Consider the following 18,576-nt stretch of genomic DNA (forward strand, 5'->3'; position numbering starts at 1 on the left):
TGATCACTTTCGATTACTAAAAAAGACACTAGTTCTCTCAATTTCGAATCGAATGAGCCCTTTTTTAAGCTTCTACGACAAAAATTTCTATACAAGCTTTATATTCCCCAAGAGCATAACTTACTACCCTTGTCCTGAGGGTTATGGGAAGGGGGAGGGGTTGTCATTCTCAAAGATATAATTTCCATACTTTTCAACTACGTTGAACAAAATGGCCATATCAAAATGTTGATCATAAATATTTGGAGAAATCATAGGCGTGGGGGGGGATGATTAACCCTCCGATTACTTTTAAATATTACAAAGGGCAATTGCCCTTTCAATTTCCAATCAAATGAGTCATTTTCGAAATTTCTACGACAACCTATTCTATAAAACTTAATGTGCCCCCAAGGCATAGCTTACAACCCTTGCCCTGAGGGCTGTGGGGGTTGTCATCCTTAAAGACCTAACTTCCAGAACTTTCAACAACGTTGAACAAAATGGTTATCTCAAAATTTGATTGAATGTGTTGGGGAAATAGTGGGCATGGCAAAGGTGTTAATTGCTTTCCAATCACTTACGGCTATTAAAAAGGGTACACGCCCTTCTAATTTCCAATCGAATCAGCCTTTTTCGAAGTTTCTATGAAAACTCCTTCGATACAAAGTGCCCTGGTCTAAAAGAAACCAAAAACAATAAATCGTGCTAACATACTTCTTTACTTAGGCAGCGCTGTTGCGCTACCTATGATAGTATCATTTTCACATTTGCTGGAACAAAATTCTCATATATTAACCAAACTATTTTCAATTCATTAATTAATTAAGAAGTTATTTTTTACTATTGCTCAATTTTTTATTTAAATTATTTAATTGTATAATTATTATTAATTATTTTAATTAACATAATTTAATTATTGTTTATTTTCTGTTTTTTTATTGATTAATTAATAATTTATTGGTTATTTTCATTAACTGCACGCTCTACTTTATTTTGATCAAAATAAAATTTCAAAAATTACAATATGATTATAACCACTAGATTATTTGTTTGACATTTTGCACCCCTAAATTTTCTGCACCTGGAGCAATTGCTCCCTCTGTCCCTCCTCTGAAATTGCCAATACCCCTCTCCCATGAGGTTATATTTTTGAGCGTCTTATTGCTCAAATGGCTAATCAGATTGCAGGGGTGGATCCAGGATTTTTTTTAGGGGGGGGGGGCAAAATAGGTTGATCTGATAAGCTTGCATTAGGAGCAAGCTTAATTAACGCAAAATTGCGTTTATTAAGTAAGTTACACTACTTTAAACTACGTTAGGAGGGGGAGCGCGCCCCCTGGCCTCCCTGGATCCGCCACTACCAGACTGTACATGCCTACTTTGAAATAGTATTATTTCATGCACTTCTAATATTAATTTCCTCACGTTCAAGTTTAGATTTGAAATAAAGAAAAAGTTTTTAGGGGGAAACAATAGTTTTCACATTTGTATCACTTTTCCGGTTCGTAAAATTGTTTTAAAAATAAATAAACGGTTTTTGTTTATAAACTGATAAAAAATATACTGTGAGCACTTTTTTTTATATCTATCTAAAATTCTAAAATGCACTGCTAAAATAAAATACTTATATTTTAAATTGGGCGACTTTCTAGGAAGACTTTACAATATTCATTTTAAAACATGCTGGGTTGACATTAATTTAGTGAGGCCACATGCCTAATTTCACTTGATACTGTCTTCTGTAAGAACTTACCTTAAGAGTTAGAGCTGCACCAGGCACTGCGAAAAATTGGGACAGCACTATACAAAGGTCTTGAAAAAGGAAAGGATGTCTTTTTAAAAACTTGGATTTAAAAAATGGGAGTAGATTTACCTCCCTAAGTTCATGTTTTCCATTTGTTTGGGTACTTTATTAGTAGCCGGGCAACAGGTGAGAAGAACCGCATATAGAATGTCAAAGATACAATTGAAAAACAGGTTTCTGCTGCATAGTGACTTATTGCTCACTCCGTGACAGAGATTTAAACTTTAGTTTTTTGGGGTTAAAGGGGCAAAAAAGGGTATTAAAGTATGCTATGCTTTACCCCCCCCCCCCCCCCTAATGTGCAAATATATAGCCCAAATTTGTTTCTAAACTGTTATTTTATCATACTTTTGTTTTTATTTCATTAGCATTAACCAAACTTCACTTCTTGCGTGTTGCCCGGCTACTAATAAAGTACCTTTGTTTGTAATTTTACTGTCGACTGTTCATCTGGGTTCAGGCTTTGAATGGGGTATAACGAAGTAAAAAAAGGATCTAAAGGAAATTGGAAGTTTGTGTGAGGGGGTAAAAAGTGAAGCTCTAAATATGCTGGGATGGAGGAAGAGCGTGTGCAGATATGTTACCCTCAGACAGATTGATGCTGCAGTGAGCTGCTAGTAGTTGTACTTTTGTCACAACTAGAATTCCTGTTTCCAAGAATTACGATTGTTTCCCTTCAAAATGCAACAAGATGCGACAAGGAAAATACTTCCTTGTTATGATAAGGAAAAAAAAGTAAAATAAAATAATAAAACGGCATGCTTACAACAAATGATACCTGGGTGCCAGGAACTATATCTGTTCCTTGAATCTGATGATGTAGACGACAGTTGCTCGGATCATATACAGAAACTCCTTTTTCGTGAAATACATAGAAGCGTTTTTCTTCTTGCATGTCATCTATAAATAACAATTTTGGCTTTTTTATACCATACACGAATTTATGTAAGCTGTCTAGGAGCTATAGGGTCGCGATTTAATTTTTGTCCAGGTCTAATTCATCTTTAAACAAACTATTTATATTTATAAATAAGCAATTCATTTTTAAAGAAAACAAGTGTTTATAAACAAACCAATTGAAAATACTTCACTTTTTATTCAATATTTTCTTGGGCAGAGGGTTGATGTGCACCTTGAATCGTAACCACCGGCAACATAAATAGCTGAGAAACATCGTTTTATTTGAAATCTTTTTACGGGAGGGGATAATTTTTCTTTATGGGAAAATTCTATTACGTGGAATCCACCGCAGAAAAATATTCTTCATAGCCATCGTATAAGCAGAGAGTGTAATGTCTGTATAATCTTGGAAGATTTTCAGTGGTCTTTAGACCTCCAGAAATGACTTTACCTGCATTACCAAGTTATTTTAAGCTTTCCAGTCAATCCCTTTTCTTTTTAGTCAGTCTTTTTTTGGGGGGGGAGGGGGCAACCTTTTCCTATGAATATAATACATCATTAAGACTATTAAGACTATTTATGTGTGATGAATTTTGTGTTTTGCGTATATTTTGTGAAATATCACCTTATGTAGGAGAATTTGATTCCACACTTCCTTTTTCATTTCAGGTTCTCATCTACTGGTATTCTCACCTCATCTGCTCTCTTTTAATGCCCTATCATCTTTTTTTTTACTGAATAAATTTGCGATCGGTATCTTCATTCGATTTCCTATCCACTCTTAGTTGGGTAATTAAAGGATATGAAAGAAGGACTCTTCAATAGACTCTCCAAAAGCTCATGAACCTTAAAATATGATTTATGTTTTGTATAAGTTACTTAGAATTGTCTTTTCTTGCTTTTTTGGGAGATTTATCCCCACTCCCATTTTAAATACCGAAAAATGTCTTATGTATGCCTATATGCATGAATTACGATTTAACTTGGTGTATTTTACCTAACATAACTTAGCTATTTTCTTAAACTGGTTTCTTGGTAACTTACTGTGTTATATACCTAACTGATCAAAGACAAACCTAAGAAAAAAAAACTTCTTTAGTGAAATATCAATATTTTTTCGTTTGTGTTTTTGATGAATTTTCAACAGCCAATCACCCTGTTGCTTATCTCTGGCGATGAAAATAGCCACACCCTTTTAAAACAAGGATTAACTAATGCCGAGTGACAAATCTGGACGGGCAGGAAAATACAATTTCTGGAGAGACAAATAACCCCACCTTTTCAGAACCTGCTGTTTTCTTTTTTGAGAAATATTAATTCTGTATAAATAAAACAAAACATTATGAGTTACAATATTTTTTGTAATTAAAATCTCTTTTTTTCTCCATATCATAGATTTATTGAATATTTCAAATAATTTTTTTGAAGATTTTTAAATATAATGTGATAATGTATTATAGCAAACGGTTGCTGGTTTTCTGCAGCCACTAAAAAATTATTGTAGTGGGTTGTTTTAAAATTTACTTTTGAGATTAATCGTTCTTTAATGAATCAGGAACAAAATTATGCAACTATTGTTTAAAGTGGAAAAACAGGAATCAAATGATATTTACCTAAAACTGATAAAAAAATGAAGATCCCTGACAGAAATGCTTAGTAGATGTTACACTCAATAAGAAAAAACGAAACAGTAGATTACTTTTGTTTCCTTTATTAAGCCGGAAAGGAAAATGGAATTTCTGGAGAGACGGAACATTTTGCTTCAACGTCAAGCGCAAGAATGCAATAGTAATCTAAACAATAGCTGCATTACCCTTTGAAGCAATTTATGTTTTTCAGTTACGAGCAAGTTGCTTTTTCACAGCTTTTAGATGCTTGAGTCTCAGACTCTTTCTGATTATCCGGGCTGATAACTACAAATTATTCATTCATTTTGCAAACCAAACCCATAAAACAAAAGCTGGCACTGTTGCAAGATGAATTCCAATGACAGTGAAGCTGGACCTTTAGAAATGACTGAAGACCTGGCTTATTTTTAGAATATAACTGAAGTCTCCAGTCCATAAATCTTGCGGCACTTACAAAGAAAAAGAAATGACAGTTTTTTAAAATAGTAAATAGCCCAGAATAAATAAGGCGAAAAAGCTTAAATTTACAAAACAGCCCTAAAAGCACTCGAAAAACTACATGTAATACAAATCCTGGAAACTTTGATTTTAAGTAGATAATCCTGAACAAATTCCAGTGGTGATGTTTTTCTAGTAGTGATGTTTTTCCTGTAGGGATGAATTCGTAAAAGTGAATGTGACAAAATGCACTTCTGTTTTGTTCCTTTCAGGGAGGTTCAGACTAGGGTACAAAAACAAATTCTTGATTTTGAAAAAAAAAGACAAAAAAGAAAGCCAGAATCACAACGACGGTGAGTTCGTAATCAATAGTACTTTTCTGTGACCATGGACAGTGTACCGCTTTCAGAAGTCTGAACATATAGGCCTACTGAAAAAGTAGACTTTAACAGTGCCAGGCTCAACAAGGTTCGGAATATAAAATTCGGTCTAAGTTCCGTAGAAATATTATAATGTTTAATTAATAAAATCCAGACTCTTTCTCGAATTTTTTCCATCCTTAAACGCCCCCCCTACCAACAAGAAAACATATTAAAATTGCTTGGATCACCCATTTACACAGCCTAATAAGACATAGGTAAAATTAAAGACCTGAAACGGCGTCCTCTCTGACAACCAAGGAAGATATGTCTCTTGACACTCCAGCAAGTCCACTTGCTTGGCACATGTAAGCTCCAGTATCCGCGTAATTGATTTGTGATATTTGAAGGGATGAACTCTCTCCTCTGATACTGTACTTGTCATCTACCCTAGATAGGGCTATTGGGGCATCATTCTTCAGCCATTCAACCTAAAACGCACACAATTTCCCAATTAAGTGTAAGGAAGAGATCATCACAGTCAGTGTTTCCACTTTTTTTTTCAAACAACCTATAAAACATGGAAATTTTCCATCGAGAATAATTTCCTCGTTTTTTTTTTCATCTGGAGAAGGGTCAGGAATTTGTTCGATATTTTTGCTATAATTTTGTGAATTCTAAGATTCATTTTTAGAAGATTCATTAATATAATGGTATTATTTTTTGCTTAGCACATTAATTTAACCCCCCATCCCCAGTAATTTAACCATATCTGCTTTTTCCCCGTTATTTGAGGTTTTAGTGTCAGTCACTTGATTATACCTTACACACCCAAAAGGACCTTTTCTAGGAACAAGGAAAAGTAAAAAGTGGCAAAAAACTTTTCAGTATCAAACTCTAATTAATTGTTATTTTCAGAAGTAAATTTGGCTAAGTTGATTATAAAATACATCTAAAAGCCCTTTCCTTACTTTAATACTTCATCAAAAATTCCAAGATTCTGAACCTTTCTTCCATCAAATGTGTGGTTTAACAAAATCAATGTACTTCCTGATGTAAGAAAACCAGCAACTAATCTTGACGTCTTATATTTCATATGTCTTACAGAGAGCTGGAGATCAAACAGTTCGTGGTTACCACGTACTGTAAGTAAGGAGTGACCCGGCTCAATAGTAACCGAAACTCTAAGAAACGGACTTTTAATACCAATAGATACATAAAAAAAATCACATTTTAATGCTGATTTCAAATTTATAAGTTTCGTTAAGTTTAATCCTACCCGTAAAAAGTTGCGTGCCTGAGAAAATTTGCCTGATTTTCAAAAAAGGGGGAAACACCCCCTAAAATTAAAAGAGCCTTATTGAAAATCACACCATCAGATTCAGCGTATCAGAGAACCCTACTGTAGAGGTTTCAAGCTCCTATCTGCAAAAATATGGACTTTTGTATTTTTATTTTTTTGTGTGTTTATTTTTTATTTTGTTTTTTTTCCAGGGATGATTGTATCGACCCAGTGGTCCTAGAATATCGTGTGAGGGCTCATTTGAACGAAAATTAAAAATTCTAGTGCCCTATTTCAGTGACCAAAAAAATGGAGGGCAACTAGGCCCCCTCCCACGCTAATTTTTTACCAAAGTCACCTGATCAAAGTTTTAGGATAGCCTTTTTGTTCAGCATGGTCAAAAATATAAAAATGTGTATTCTAGGATGACTTAATCCCCCAAAGTCCCCGGGGGGAGGGTTGAAAGTTATGAACCTTACCCAATGTTTACAATTAGTATTGGTTATTGGGAAGTATACAGACGTTTTCAGGGAGGATTTTTTGTGGTCGTGGGGGGGGGGGGTCAGGGTTGTGTGGGAGGATATTTCAAGGGAGGAAATTTTTATGAGGGAAGGGATATTGCTATGTAGGGGGTGCCAGATTTCCCAGCATTATTTAAAAAAAACGATCAGAAATTAAATAAATAAAAAAATGTTTCCACTGAAAGTAAGGAGCAACATCAGAACTTAAAACGATCAGAAAGTATTACGTATGTGTTTGGGGTCGCCCCCTATTCAATACCGCGCTCTTTAAGCCAAAGATATTTGAGTACTTTCATAAGAGCTATTTATTCTAATTAACGGCCTTTGTGATTAAGAGGTCATTTTTAAAGAATTGGAACAAAATTCGAACTTTAGCGTAAGAAGCGAGGTATTGACTAATACCTATATTAGGGCGAATCCCCTAATATACGTGTTAAAATATATGAATATAGAAGTTCGTTACGTAAGTTAATTCGTAAGTTACGTATATTTATTACTTATAAAAACGTTCGTAAGTAAAATTAAACAACTTTCGAGAAAGCCATTTAACCAAAAAAAAGTAAAATGAATATGCGAATTTTGTTTTAATTATTCATGTACGGTAAGCCAAAATCAAAACCTGCATTAATTCAAAAATGTTCAAAAATTAAATAAAAAAACAAGTTTTTTTTAACTGAAAGAAAGGAGCGATATCAACACTTAAAACGAACAGAAATTATTCCGTATATGAAGGGGGCTCTCCCTTCCTCAATGCCTCACTATTTACGCTAAAGTTATACTGTTTCTCATAACTTTTTTTAACAATAAAAAACTTTAGCGTAAAGAGCGGGGTATTGAGGAGGGGACGGCTCCTCTCATATACGGAATAATTTCTGTTCGTTTTAAGTTTTAATGTCGCTCCTTACTTTCAGTTAAAAAAAACTTGTTTTTTTTTATTTCATATAAAAAAAAATAAGCTAGATCGTAGGGATTCAAAATATACTAAGGTACAGATCCTGAATTTTGCTGTTAAGTAAAAATAATAAAAACTGTTTGTGTGGCATGCTTACGCATTAAAAATAACTGCAAAGCAATAACTTTTGTTTATTTTAGATTCCAATTTTACTTTTAAAATTCCATCAAATAACCTTCTTTTTTATTCATGTATCATCCTAAAATAAGTTCGTGAAGGTCCAGCAATAAGAGACTTAATATTTTTTCTTTCTTTTTACAGAAAGAAAAAATTCTTTTTTCTTTTTCTTTTTCTTTTCTTTCTTTTTCCTTTCTTTCTTTTTAATATTTTTCTTTCTTTCTTTTTCTTTTTAATATTTTTTCTTTCTTTTTACTTTCTTTTTCTTTCTTTTTCTTTCTTTTTAAAATTTGTACTTTACTGAAAAAAATATAAATGTTTTTACTTTTATAACTTTAATAAATCAAATAATATTAATATTTTGATTACTAAACATCAGTATATGTATATTAAACTGACAATGCATATTCATTTGTATTTTTTCAGTAAAGTGCAAATTTTGTACTGGCCTTGGGAAGGCATAGGGGTTTTGTGCCCAACTTATGTTAGTTTCTGCTCGTTTGGAGTCTGACTCGGTTAATTATTGTATATTTCTGTTCGTTTTGGGTATCATTTATTTATTAATGCTGATTTGTTGTAGTTTCGCGCTTGGTAGATTATTTGATTTTAGTTTTGCTCATTTTTTGTTTAATGGAGTTCTTTACTTTTCTTTGAAAAACTTATTTTGTGCAAAAAGTTTTTTTTAATTATTTTCTGTTCGTTTTATATTGACAGTCTTTTCAGGGCAAAAGAAAATAATACTTTAAATCTTTTCGTTTTTTAAGACTTTATAGTTCGGCCTGCTATTTGTATCCCAGAGAAAAATTTTCAGCAATTTTTAACAGCATACACCCTTGTAAAAATCTGGACACAAATATTACTGTTTAATTTAGTTTCATAACTCCTCTAGTTGACCTGTAATAGAAAACTTGACACCAATCGCAAAAAAATCTATTTACTTTCTTTGATAGCTTGGATACACTTACGCTATTTGGATTTGGTTAAATTTTTAGAGCAGAAGTAGCCCCAAGCGTTTGAACATAATACCCTCGGCCGTTCTTGGGATACTGCTGAGATGCCTTATTGGGAATTAGCATTATCACAGTGCATTTTGATTTAATCTTAAGTCAACATCTAGTTTTTAAGAATATAAAAATTGGATTTGAGGTAGACTAAAATCTATTCTATAAATCATATACAACTTTCTATATAAACCTTATATGCCCCCAGGGCATAACTTACAACCCTTGCACTGAGGACTCTGAGGGGGCTATCATCCTAAAAGACCTAATTTCCTGAACTTTCAACTACGTTGAACAAAATATATATCTCAAAATTTTGATTGGATGTGTTTGGCCAAATGGTGAGCGTGAGAGGGAGGTTAGTCGCTATCCAATCACTTTCAACTATTAAAAAAGGCACAAGCCCTTTCAACTTCCAATTGAATGTGCCCTTTTGAAGTTTCTGCGACAGCGCTTTCAATATAAGCCTTATATGCCCCCAGGGTATAACTTACAGCCCCTACCCTGGTCTGTGGGGGAAGGGGTTGTCATCCTTACAGACTTAATTTCCAAAACTTTCAACTTCGTTGAATAAAATGGCTATCTAAAATTTTGATTGGATGTGTTTTGGGAAAAGGTGGGCGAGAGAGGGGGGTTAGTTGCCCTCAAATCACTTTTGACTATTAAAAATGGTACCAGTTCTTGGAATTTCAAATTGAATGAGCCCTTTTTCAAGTTTCTACGACAAAGATTTCAATAAAAACCTTATATGCCCCCAGAGCATAACTTGTAATCCTTGCCCTGAAGGTTGTGGTTGAGTGTCCTCCTTAAAAATATGTTTTCTATCAACTACCCTGCACAAAATGGCTAGCTCAAAAATTTTATTCGATGTGTTTGGGGGAATGATGGGTGTGGGGGGGCTAGTTGCCCTCCGGTCACTTTCGACTATTAAAAAGGGCACTAGCCCTTTGAATTTCCAGTCGAATGAGCTTTTATTGAAGTTTCTACGACAACACCTTCTTTAAAAACCTTATATACCCCCAGGGCACAACTCAAAACCCTTGCCCTGAAGGAGGTGGGGGAGTGTCCTCCTCAAAAATATATTTTCTATCTGGAAATCAACTACGCTGAACAAAATGGCTATCTCAAAATTTTGATTGGATGTGTTAGGGAGAATGAATGGCGTGACGGGGAGGGGCTAATTGCACTCAAATCACTTTCGACTATTAAAAAGGGTACTAGCCCTTTGAATTTCCAATTGAATGAGCCTGTTTTTAAGTTTCTATGACAACGCCTTCTATAAAAACCTTATATGCCCCCAGGGCATAACTTAAAACCCTTGCCCTGAGGGTTGTGGGGGAGTGTCCTCCTCAAAAACAAATTTTCTATCCCGAAATCAACTACGCTGAACAAAATGGCTATCTCAAAATTTTGATTGGACGTATTTGGGGGAATTACGGGCGCGGGGGGGGGGGGGCTAGTTGCCCTCCAATCACTTTCGACTATTAAAGCGGGCACTAGCCCTTTGAATTTTCAATCGAATGAGCCTTTTTTGAAGCTTCTATGACAACGCCTTCTATAAAAACCTTATATGCCCCCAGGACATAACTTAAAACCCTTGCCTCGAGGGTTGTGGGGGAGTGTCCTCCACAAAAAGATATTTTCTATCTGGAAATCAGCTACGCTGAACAAAATGGCTATCTCAAAATTTTTATTGGATGTATTTGGGGGAATGATGGGCGTGGAGGGGGGGGGGGGCCAGTTGCCCTCCAATTACTTTCAAAAATTAAAAAGGGCAATAGCCCTTTGAATTTCCAATCGAATGAGTCCTTTTCGAAGTTTCTACGACGACTCGTTTGGTACGAAGTGCCCCGGTATGGATAAAAAAAAACAAAAAAAAAATTGGGCCCACATCGTTCTTTACATAGGCAGTGCTAGCGCGCTGCCTATTATAGGCAGCGTAATAGTGCTGCCTAAGTAAAGAACGAAATTGGCACAATGTATTATTATTTTTTTTTTCCCCAGGGCACTTCGTATCGAAGGAGTTGTCGTAGAAACTTTGAAAAGGACTCATTCAATTGGAAATTGGAGTGGCTTGTGCCCTTTTTAATAGTCGAAAGTGATTGGACGGCAACTAATAGCCCTTCTACACCCATCATTTCCCCCAACACATCCAATCAAAATTTTGAGATAGCCATTTTGTTCAGCGTAGTTGTTCATAATTTCAAGATAGAAATTATGTTTTTGAGGAGGACACTCCCCCACAACCCATAGGGCAAGGGTTGTAAGTTATGCCCTGGTGGCATATAAGATTTTTATAGAAGGCGTTGTTGAAGAAACTTTAAAAAGAGCTCATTTATTGGAAATTCAAAGGGCTAGTGCCCTTTTTAATAGTCGAAAGTGATTGGAGTGCCACTAAACCCCCTGTCAAGCCCACCTTTTCCCCAAACATATCCAATTAAAATTTTTAGATAGCCATTTTGTTCAACGTAGTTGAAAGTTCTGAAAATTAGGTCCTTGTGGATGACACCCCCCCCCACAGTCCTCAGGGCAAGGATTATAAGTTATACCCTGGGGGCATATAGTGTTTACATAGAAAGCTTTGTCGTAGAAACTTCAAAATGGGCTCATTCAATTGGAAATTGAAATGGCTTCAATTGGAAATTGAAATTATGTTTTTGAGCAGGAAAATCCCCTCACAGTCTTCAGGGCAAGGGTTGTAAGTTATGCCCTGGGGACATATAAGGTTTTTACTGAAAGCTTTTTCGTCCAAACTTCAAAAAGGGCTCATTCGATTGGAAATTCAAAGGGCTAGTGCTCTTTTTAATATTCGAAAGTGATTGAAGGCCAACTAACCCCCCTCTCACACCCACCTTTTCCCCAAACACATCAAATCAAAATTTTGAGAGAACTATTTTGTTCAACGTAGTGGAAATTTTTGGAAATTAGGTCTTTGAGCATGATAACCCCCCACAGCCCTCAGGGCAATGGTCGTCAGTTATGCCCTGTGGGCATATGAAGTTCTTAGAGAAGGAGTTGTCGTAGAAACTTAAAAAGGGCACATTTGATTGGAAATTGAAATGGCTAGTGCCCTTTTTAATAGTCGAAGACGATTGAAGAACAACTAACCCCCCTCTCACGCCCACCATTTCCCCAAACACATCCAATCAAATTTTGAGATATTCATTTTGTTCAACGTAGTTGAAAGTTCTTGAAATTAGGTCTTTGAAGATGACAACCGCAGCCCCCCCACAATCCTCAGGGCAAGGGTTGTAAGTTGTACCCTGGGGGCATATATGGTTTTTATAGAAAGTTTTGTCGTAGAAGCTTTAAAAGGCCTCATTCAATTGGAAATTTAGAGAGCTGGTGCCCTTTCTAATAGTTGAAAGTGATTGGAGAGTAACTGACCCCCCTCTCACGCTCACCATTTCCCAAAACACATCCAATCAAAATTTTTGGATAGGCATTTTGTTCAACGTAGTTGAAAGGTCTGGAAATTATGTCTTTGAGGATGGCAACCCTTCCCTCATAGCCCTCAGAACAAGGGTCGTAGGTTATGCCTTTGGGGCATTTACCGTTTTTATAAAAATTTTTGTCGTAGAAGCTTCAAAAAGGGCTCATTTAATTGGAAATTGAGAAGACTAGTGCCTTTTTTATTGGTCAAAAGTAATCAGAGGGCAGATGTCTCTCCACGCCTATCATTTCCTCAAAAACTTCCAATCAAAATTTCGATATAGCCATTTTGTTAAACCTATCAGAAAGGTCTGGAAATTATGTTTTTGAGGATAACAAATCCTCCCAGCCCTCAGGACAAGGGTTGTAAGTTTTGCCCTGGGGACATATGTGTGGTCATATAAACTTCAAAGGGGACTCATTGGATTGGTAATCAGACGCTCTAGTGCCCTTTTTAATAATCAAAGGAATCAGAGGGCAGCTACCCTCTCCCCCTACACACACGTCAGATTGTTCCAAAATGTGTTTAATAGAAATTTTGAGATAGCCATTCTATTCAAAATAGTCTAAATATCATATAAAAACGCTTTTGGGGTTGAAATAAACCCAATAGATTAGGAGCAAGGGTTTTAAGTTACGCCCAGGGGGTATCAAAATTTTTTATGGAAGGGATGGTTGTTTACTTCAGAAGAGGCTCAGCCTTTCTCCCTCAAAAAAAATATGTCAATATAAAACAAACAAAAATTAAAAAAAAAAACTTTTTCCACAAAATAAGTTTTTCAAAAAAAAGTAAAGAACTTCATTAAACCAAAAAATGAATAAAAATAGAATCAAATAATCTACAAAACATACAACAGCCACAAATCAGAATTAATATATAAATGGAACCCAAAACAAACAGAAATTAAAATAAGTCAAGCTCAAAACGAGCAGAAATTAATCTGAGTAGGCTTCTAAATCCTATGCTTTCTAAAAGCCAGAATATAATTTGTACTTTACTGAAACAAATTCTTTTAAATGCTTTCACTTTTAAAACTTTCAGAAAACAAAAGTTAATTAAGATTCCGAGGAATAAATATCAGCATTATGTATATTAAACTGACAATGCACATTTTTTTTGGTAAATTCATTTGAATTTTTTTTAATAAAGTACAAATTATATTCTGACTTTTAGAAAGCATAGGATTACCTAGGTGGCTAGATTGATCGTGATGGTGATTGCAACACAAAATTGGTCAGTCAACCGGAGCTTTTTATAGAAATAAAAAAACAAGTTATTTCAACTGAAAGTAAGGAGCAACATTAAAACTTAAAACATATAGAAATTATTACGTATATGAGGGGGCTGCTCTTCCTCAACACTTCGCTCTTTACTCTAAAGTTTTTAGTACTTTTGAAAAAAAGAACTCTGAAATCTGCAGTAGAACGGACCAGTCTTTCATTACTGTTGTTCTAATGAAGAAGAAGTGGATATTTTTAGGACATGTACTCCGTATGAAAGAAGGTCACCTTCTTCTCTCAGTCTGCAATTGGAAACCAGACGGCAGAAGAAGACGTGGTCGTCCAAAGAACACCTTGCGGTGGACTGTTGACAAAGATCTGGGGACGGCTGATACCCCATTAGTACCTGAATGGGAAGATGTCGTCGCTGCAGCACCACTTCGGGACGAGGGGAGAGGCCTTTCAACACCCAATGTGCCCCCTATGGCTCTGAAAGAGCTAAGGCAAGGATATATCCCTACTTAGCCCTTTCAAAAACAGTGAAAAGTTGCACCCATGATTGAACTCAAAAAAAAAAAAAAAAAAAAAAAAAAAAAAAAAAAAAAAAAGGATAATTGGTAAACATGCATAGAAATACCAGTGAAATCAAAAAAAAAAATCTTCGTATTAAAAATGATGTGTAAACAAAAGGTTCAACATAATTAAATGAAACTGAAACACCAAAATTAGCAAATAAAGCTCAACAATGAGCTTACCTTTGGAAAAGGTTCTCCTGTGGCATGGCATTTCAATTTTGCCTCATCCCCTGGCTTCTTAGACTGCAACCTTGGTGTTACTCGGACTTGTGGCAACGCTTTAAAAAAAGGCAATCAATGTTGAAAACAATACAAAAATTATCAACCAAATACAAACACTTTCACAATGTGAGAATGCATCTTTCACAACATGCAAGAATGCATGTTGGTACATTATAAAATAGCCTGAAGCTCCGCAAACGTAACGCTACGTCAGGGTCGGGCAAACATTCACTTCATAAGCCCCCATTTTGAACTTCATTGCTAATGGGGGTTACATATTGCATGTACTTTAATTACAATTTAAAACAAAATAGGATATAATGGTAAGCAAAATATTCAATTGCCTCCAACATTAATAAAACAAGATTTAACAGTCCATTCTTTACTAAGCCCAAGACATTAAAATTTAATTTTTTTATAGCATGACTTTGTTTATTCAAGGTCAACAATGATTCACTTCTAAATTATAACTGTCACAAGAAATTTCTACATAAACCTAAACTGAAACTATTCGCATTCATTATTTATTACCGGTTCAATGTAAACCGGTTGCGACGGTTTACACGCAACCTCGCAACCGTTGCGACGGAAATATTTAAAGCAATTATCAGGAATATACCAATATATAACAATCAAATCAGGAAAAAAGAGAGAAAGAAAAGATTGATGTAAGATCGTGATACGAAACAGACATCTGTCTTGCAAGCCTCATGTTATGCTCTAATGGGTCACTTGTAGCTCTCGTTCCGAAGTTTACCCAGCCCTGCACTTGACCACAAAAAAATAATGCACCATTTGAATGATCGTTGTTGATATCCATCAACTGGATTCTTACAGTGTCCTACCTTGAAAATCGTGGAAAACCGTAGAAAAGTTGAGCATCCTTACAATCCTCCTTCCCCCCGGGGTGATACTATCAAACAAGTAACCGTAGAATGTCAGGGATGGGATTATATAAATGGATATTTAAGGGTACTAGTTTAAACCACGATAAAATAAGATCATGGCAAAGTGATTATTCCTACCAGTTTGTACCACCAACATTCCCAGGTAGCCAATCATGAATGAGACCCATTAACCGGAAGTTTATAGTGCCACATCATGGTTGTAGCAATAACTGCAACCTAATGATATCGCTGTGCCACGTGCAAAAAAAACTTAATATTTCGTTTTTATATTGATATTTCAGATTTAGATATATTAGATCTAATTATTTAAATATTTGAATTTGATTTTTTAGTGTTTGATTTTTTTGATTTTTTGTGTTGATTTTTTAGTATTTTATCTGCTGGATTTCTTGGTTAACTATCAATCCCACACAAAATATATTGTAATCTGAGTATTTTGGAGTCTATATGCAATTAAATAAAAAAGAGCTTTTTTAACTGAAAGTAAAGAGCAACATTAACACTCAAATCGAACATAAATTATTCCGTATATGAAGGGTTGCCCCTTCCTCAATACCTTGCTCTTTACGCTAAAGCTGTTAGCATTTTTTAAAAAAGCTTCCTATTATAATTAAACGCCCGCTGTGTTTCAGTAGCCGTTCTTAAAAAATTGGGACTAACAGTCGAACTTTTGCGTAAAGAGCAAGGTATTGACGAGACTTAACCCTTCATATACAGAATAATTTATTTTCTTTTTGAGTTTTAAAGTTGCTCCTTACTTTCAGTTAAAAAAATTTTTTTTTTTTATCTAATTTCTGTTCATTTTTCAAATAATGCAGGTAAATCTGGCTCGGCCTCCATGAAATATACCCCTCCTGGGAAAATCCTCTGTGAAAATTTCATCAAACCTAAAGTACACCCCCCCCCCTTCAATTTTCCTCCAGACAGTTCTTTCCTCGCTGAAATTATCCCTCACCGTAAAACTTCTTGACTTTAGTCGCTAATCGGTTTCTTGATCACTTCGTAAATACCCCCTTCCGTAGAAACTTTTTCGAAAATCAAAGCATAAGGAAAATAGCCCCTGGATAATTTCCCTGGAACATCTCATACTGAGTTGGCAAAAATAATGTAAGACAACTAACAAGAATTTCGTATAGGAATTCTGTCAAATCCCCCAAGTGTAGAATTTTCCCTCACCCCCTCCGGAAACTTACCTCCAAGGAAGATTCTACCAATGGAAATCCATCCCAAGCATAAACTCCCCCCCCCATAAAAATGTCTGTATACTTCCCAATAGAAAATACTATATGTAAACAATGGGCAATTTTTATTACTTACAGGCCTCTCCCCACGGACTGCGGCGGGTAATATTTTCGAAAATAACTAAAGACATAGTTATTTGATCTTTCAACTATACTGAACAAAACGGCTATATCAAGATTTTGATCCAGCAAATTTGGGAAATATATGGGCCGGGGAGGGGGGCCAGTTGCCTCCAATCTTTTTTATCACTTAAAAAGGGCACTATAAATTTTAATTGCCGTTCGAATGCGCCCTCTTCGATCTTCTTGGACCCTTGTTTCAATGCTATCAACCCTGGGAAAATAACAACAACAAAAAACAAAAAACAACTAAACACTCATCCGTGATCTGTCTTCTGGCAAAAATCGCAAAATTCCACATTTGCGTATACAAAAGCTTGAAACTTCAACAGTAGGGTTCTCGGATACACTAAATCTGATGGTGTGATTTTTATCAAGATTCCTTATATTTTGGGGGGTGTTTTTCCCCTATTCCAAAAATTATGCAAAGTTTCATAGGCTCGTAGCTTTTGGTGGGTAACACTCAACTTGATGAATATTATATATTTGGAATCAGCATAATAAACTGAATCTTTTGATGTATCAATTGATATCAAAATTCTGTGTTTTAGAGTTTCGGTTATTATTGAGCCGAGTCGCTCCTTACTTACAGTTCTTTACCACGGACTGTTTGATTTTTAATTATTTACACTAATTATACTATACCCCACAAGAGACTCTGGAGAAAAGATCGTAAACTGCGCAAATTGAAATCATTTACAGATAGGTTCCACAGAGGAAAAATTGGGGCCTATTTAATCTTGTTTTGGAATGGCTCGAAACATTCAGGGATCATTTTCTTCGCAGAAACAAGCTCGTATTTTGTTGGGAGCTAAGGCAACGGTTGTTAGGATATCCGGAAGTGGAATAAATACATTTTGTGCCATATCTGTTGAACCTTACAGTCGCAATTCCTTGGGCCAAACGGGGCCCAAAATACAAAAAAAAATTTCCGGATACGGGGTCTCCAAACTGGAGCTATAAATGGGCCATATCTTTAACCTGGTCGACTTGAAACCCGTATTCCTGAGTCCTTCAGCTAAGCGAATCTTAGCACAGAACGAAAACCAGAAAAGAATATTGACACCCTAGAAAATAGGGCCCAAAAAGGCAAAAATTACCAAAAATTATTCTTTTCTGAATAGTTTGAAATTTAAAATTTTAAGTCCCTGTATCAAGGGGGCCTGAACGCAAGAAAAAAAAATTTATTTTTGGGCATGGGTCCCCAAAAAGCAGTTCCCCAAACTAGGCTACTGACTTAAATGCTCTTGCAAGGGGTATGAAAATTTCATTCCTCTGAAATAGGGCCAAAAAAGGGTCGATTATATTAAACATCAAAAACAAGAAAACAATTGGGAATTCTTTTCGTAAGACAGTGGAATTCTAATTTGAATGAATATTTCGGCCCTATGTCCAAGGGCCGTCCTCAGCGAAACATAAATATGGAACCCCCTTATATGGGGTCCAGAAATGGTTAGAAAACTTTTCTAAATTGCTTGAAACTTTCAAGAATTGTTACATTGGCTAAGGGGGCCACGTATTTTGTTGGGAGGGATTAAGGCACTAGGGAGCCCTGATAAGGGCAAAAAAGTTGTTGTCCCTGATCACTTCCTGGGCCAGGGCAGCCTAATATCCCTGTCCAGGGCAACCTAATGTAGAGAATGCAATGTGTCGGGTGAAATGGGGTCCAAAATGGGAAAAAAATACCTTTTGCGGATAGAGGCTTGGAGAAAAAATATATATATCTTCTCCGATAGGCTTTAAAAGTACATACAGACTATACAAAGGAACCCCATAAAAGACGAAACATTAGAAAAAATTATGCTAAAAAATTTTGCTAAAAAACCTTAGATTCATAACGTTGAAAATAGGCACAACACTTTTCTCTGTCTCT

At 35.5% G+C, this 18,576-nt stretch overlaps 1 protein-coding gene across 1 annotated transcript in view; it reads right to left on the reverse strand.

Annotated features, from left to right (window-relative positions):
- The window catches only part of LOC148952619 (follistatin-related protein 5-like), a 183,543-nt gene that overhangs the window by 85,204 nt on the left and 79,763 nt on the right, over positions 1-18,576 (reverse strand). The window contains exons 9-11 of the mRNA XM_089089239.1: positions 14,393-14,490; positions 5,404-5,602; positions 2,553-2,686 (exon numbers count right to left, since the gene is read on the reverse strand). Coding sequence (XP_088945365.1) covers positions 2,553-2,686; positions 5,404-5,602; positions 14,393-14,490 — 431 coding nt within the window. The remainder of the gene's footprint in view (positions 1-2,552; positions 2,687-5,403; positions 5,603-14,392; positions 14,491-18,576) is intronic.

This window comes from Artemia sp. Qi Xiang Cuo, chromosome 5, assembly GCF_049724085.1.
Source record: "Artemia sp. Qi Xiang Cuo chromosome 5, ASM4972408v1, whole genome shotgun sequence".
In the NCBI taxonomy this organism is placed as follows: Eukaryota; Metazoa; Arthropoda; class Branchiopoda; order Anostraca; family Artemiidae; genus Artemia; species Artemia sp. Qi Xiang Cuo.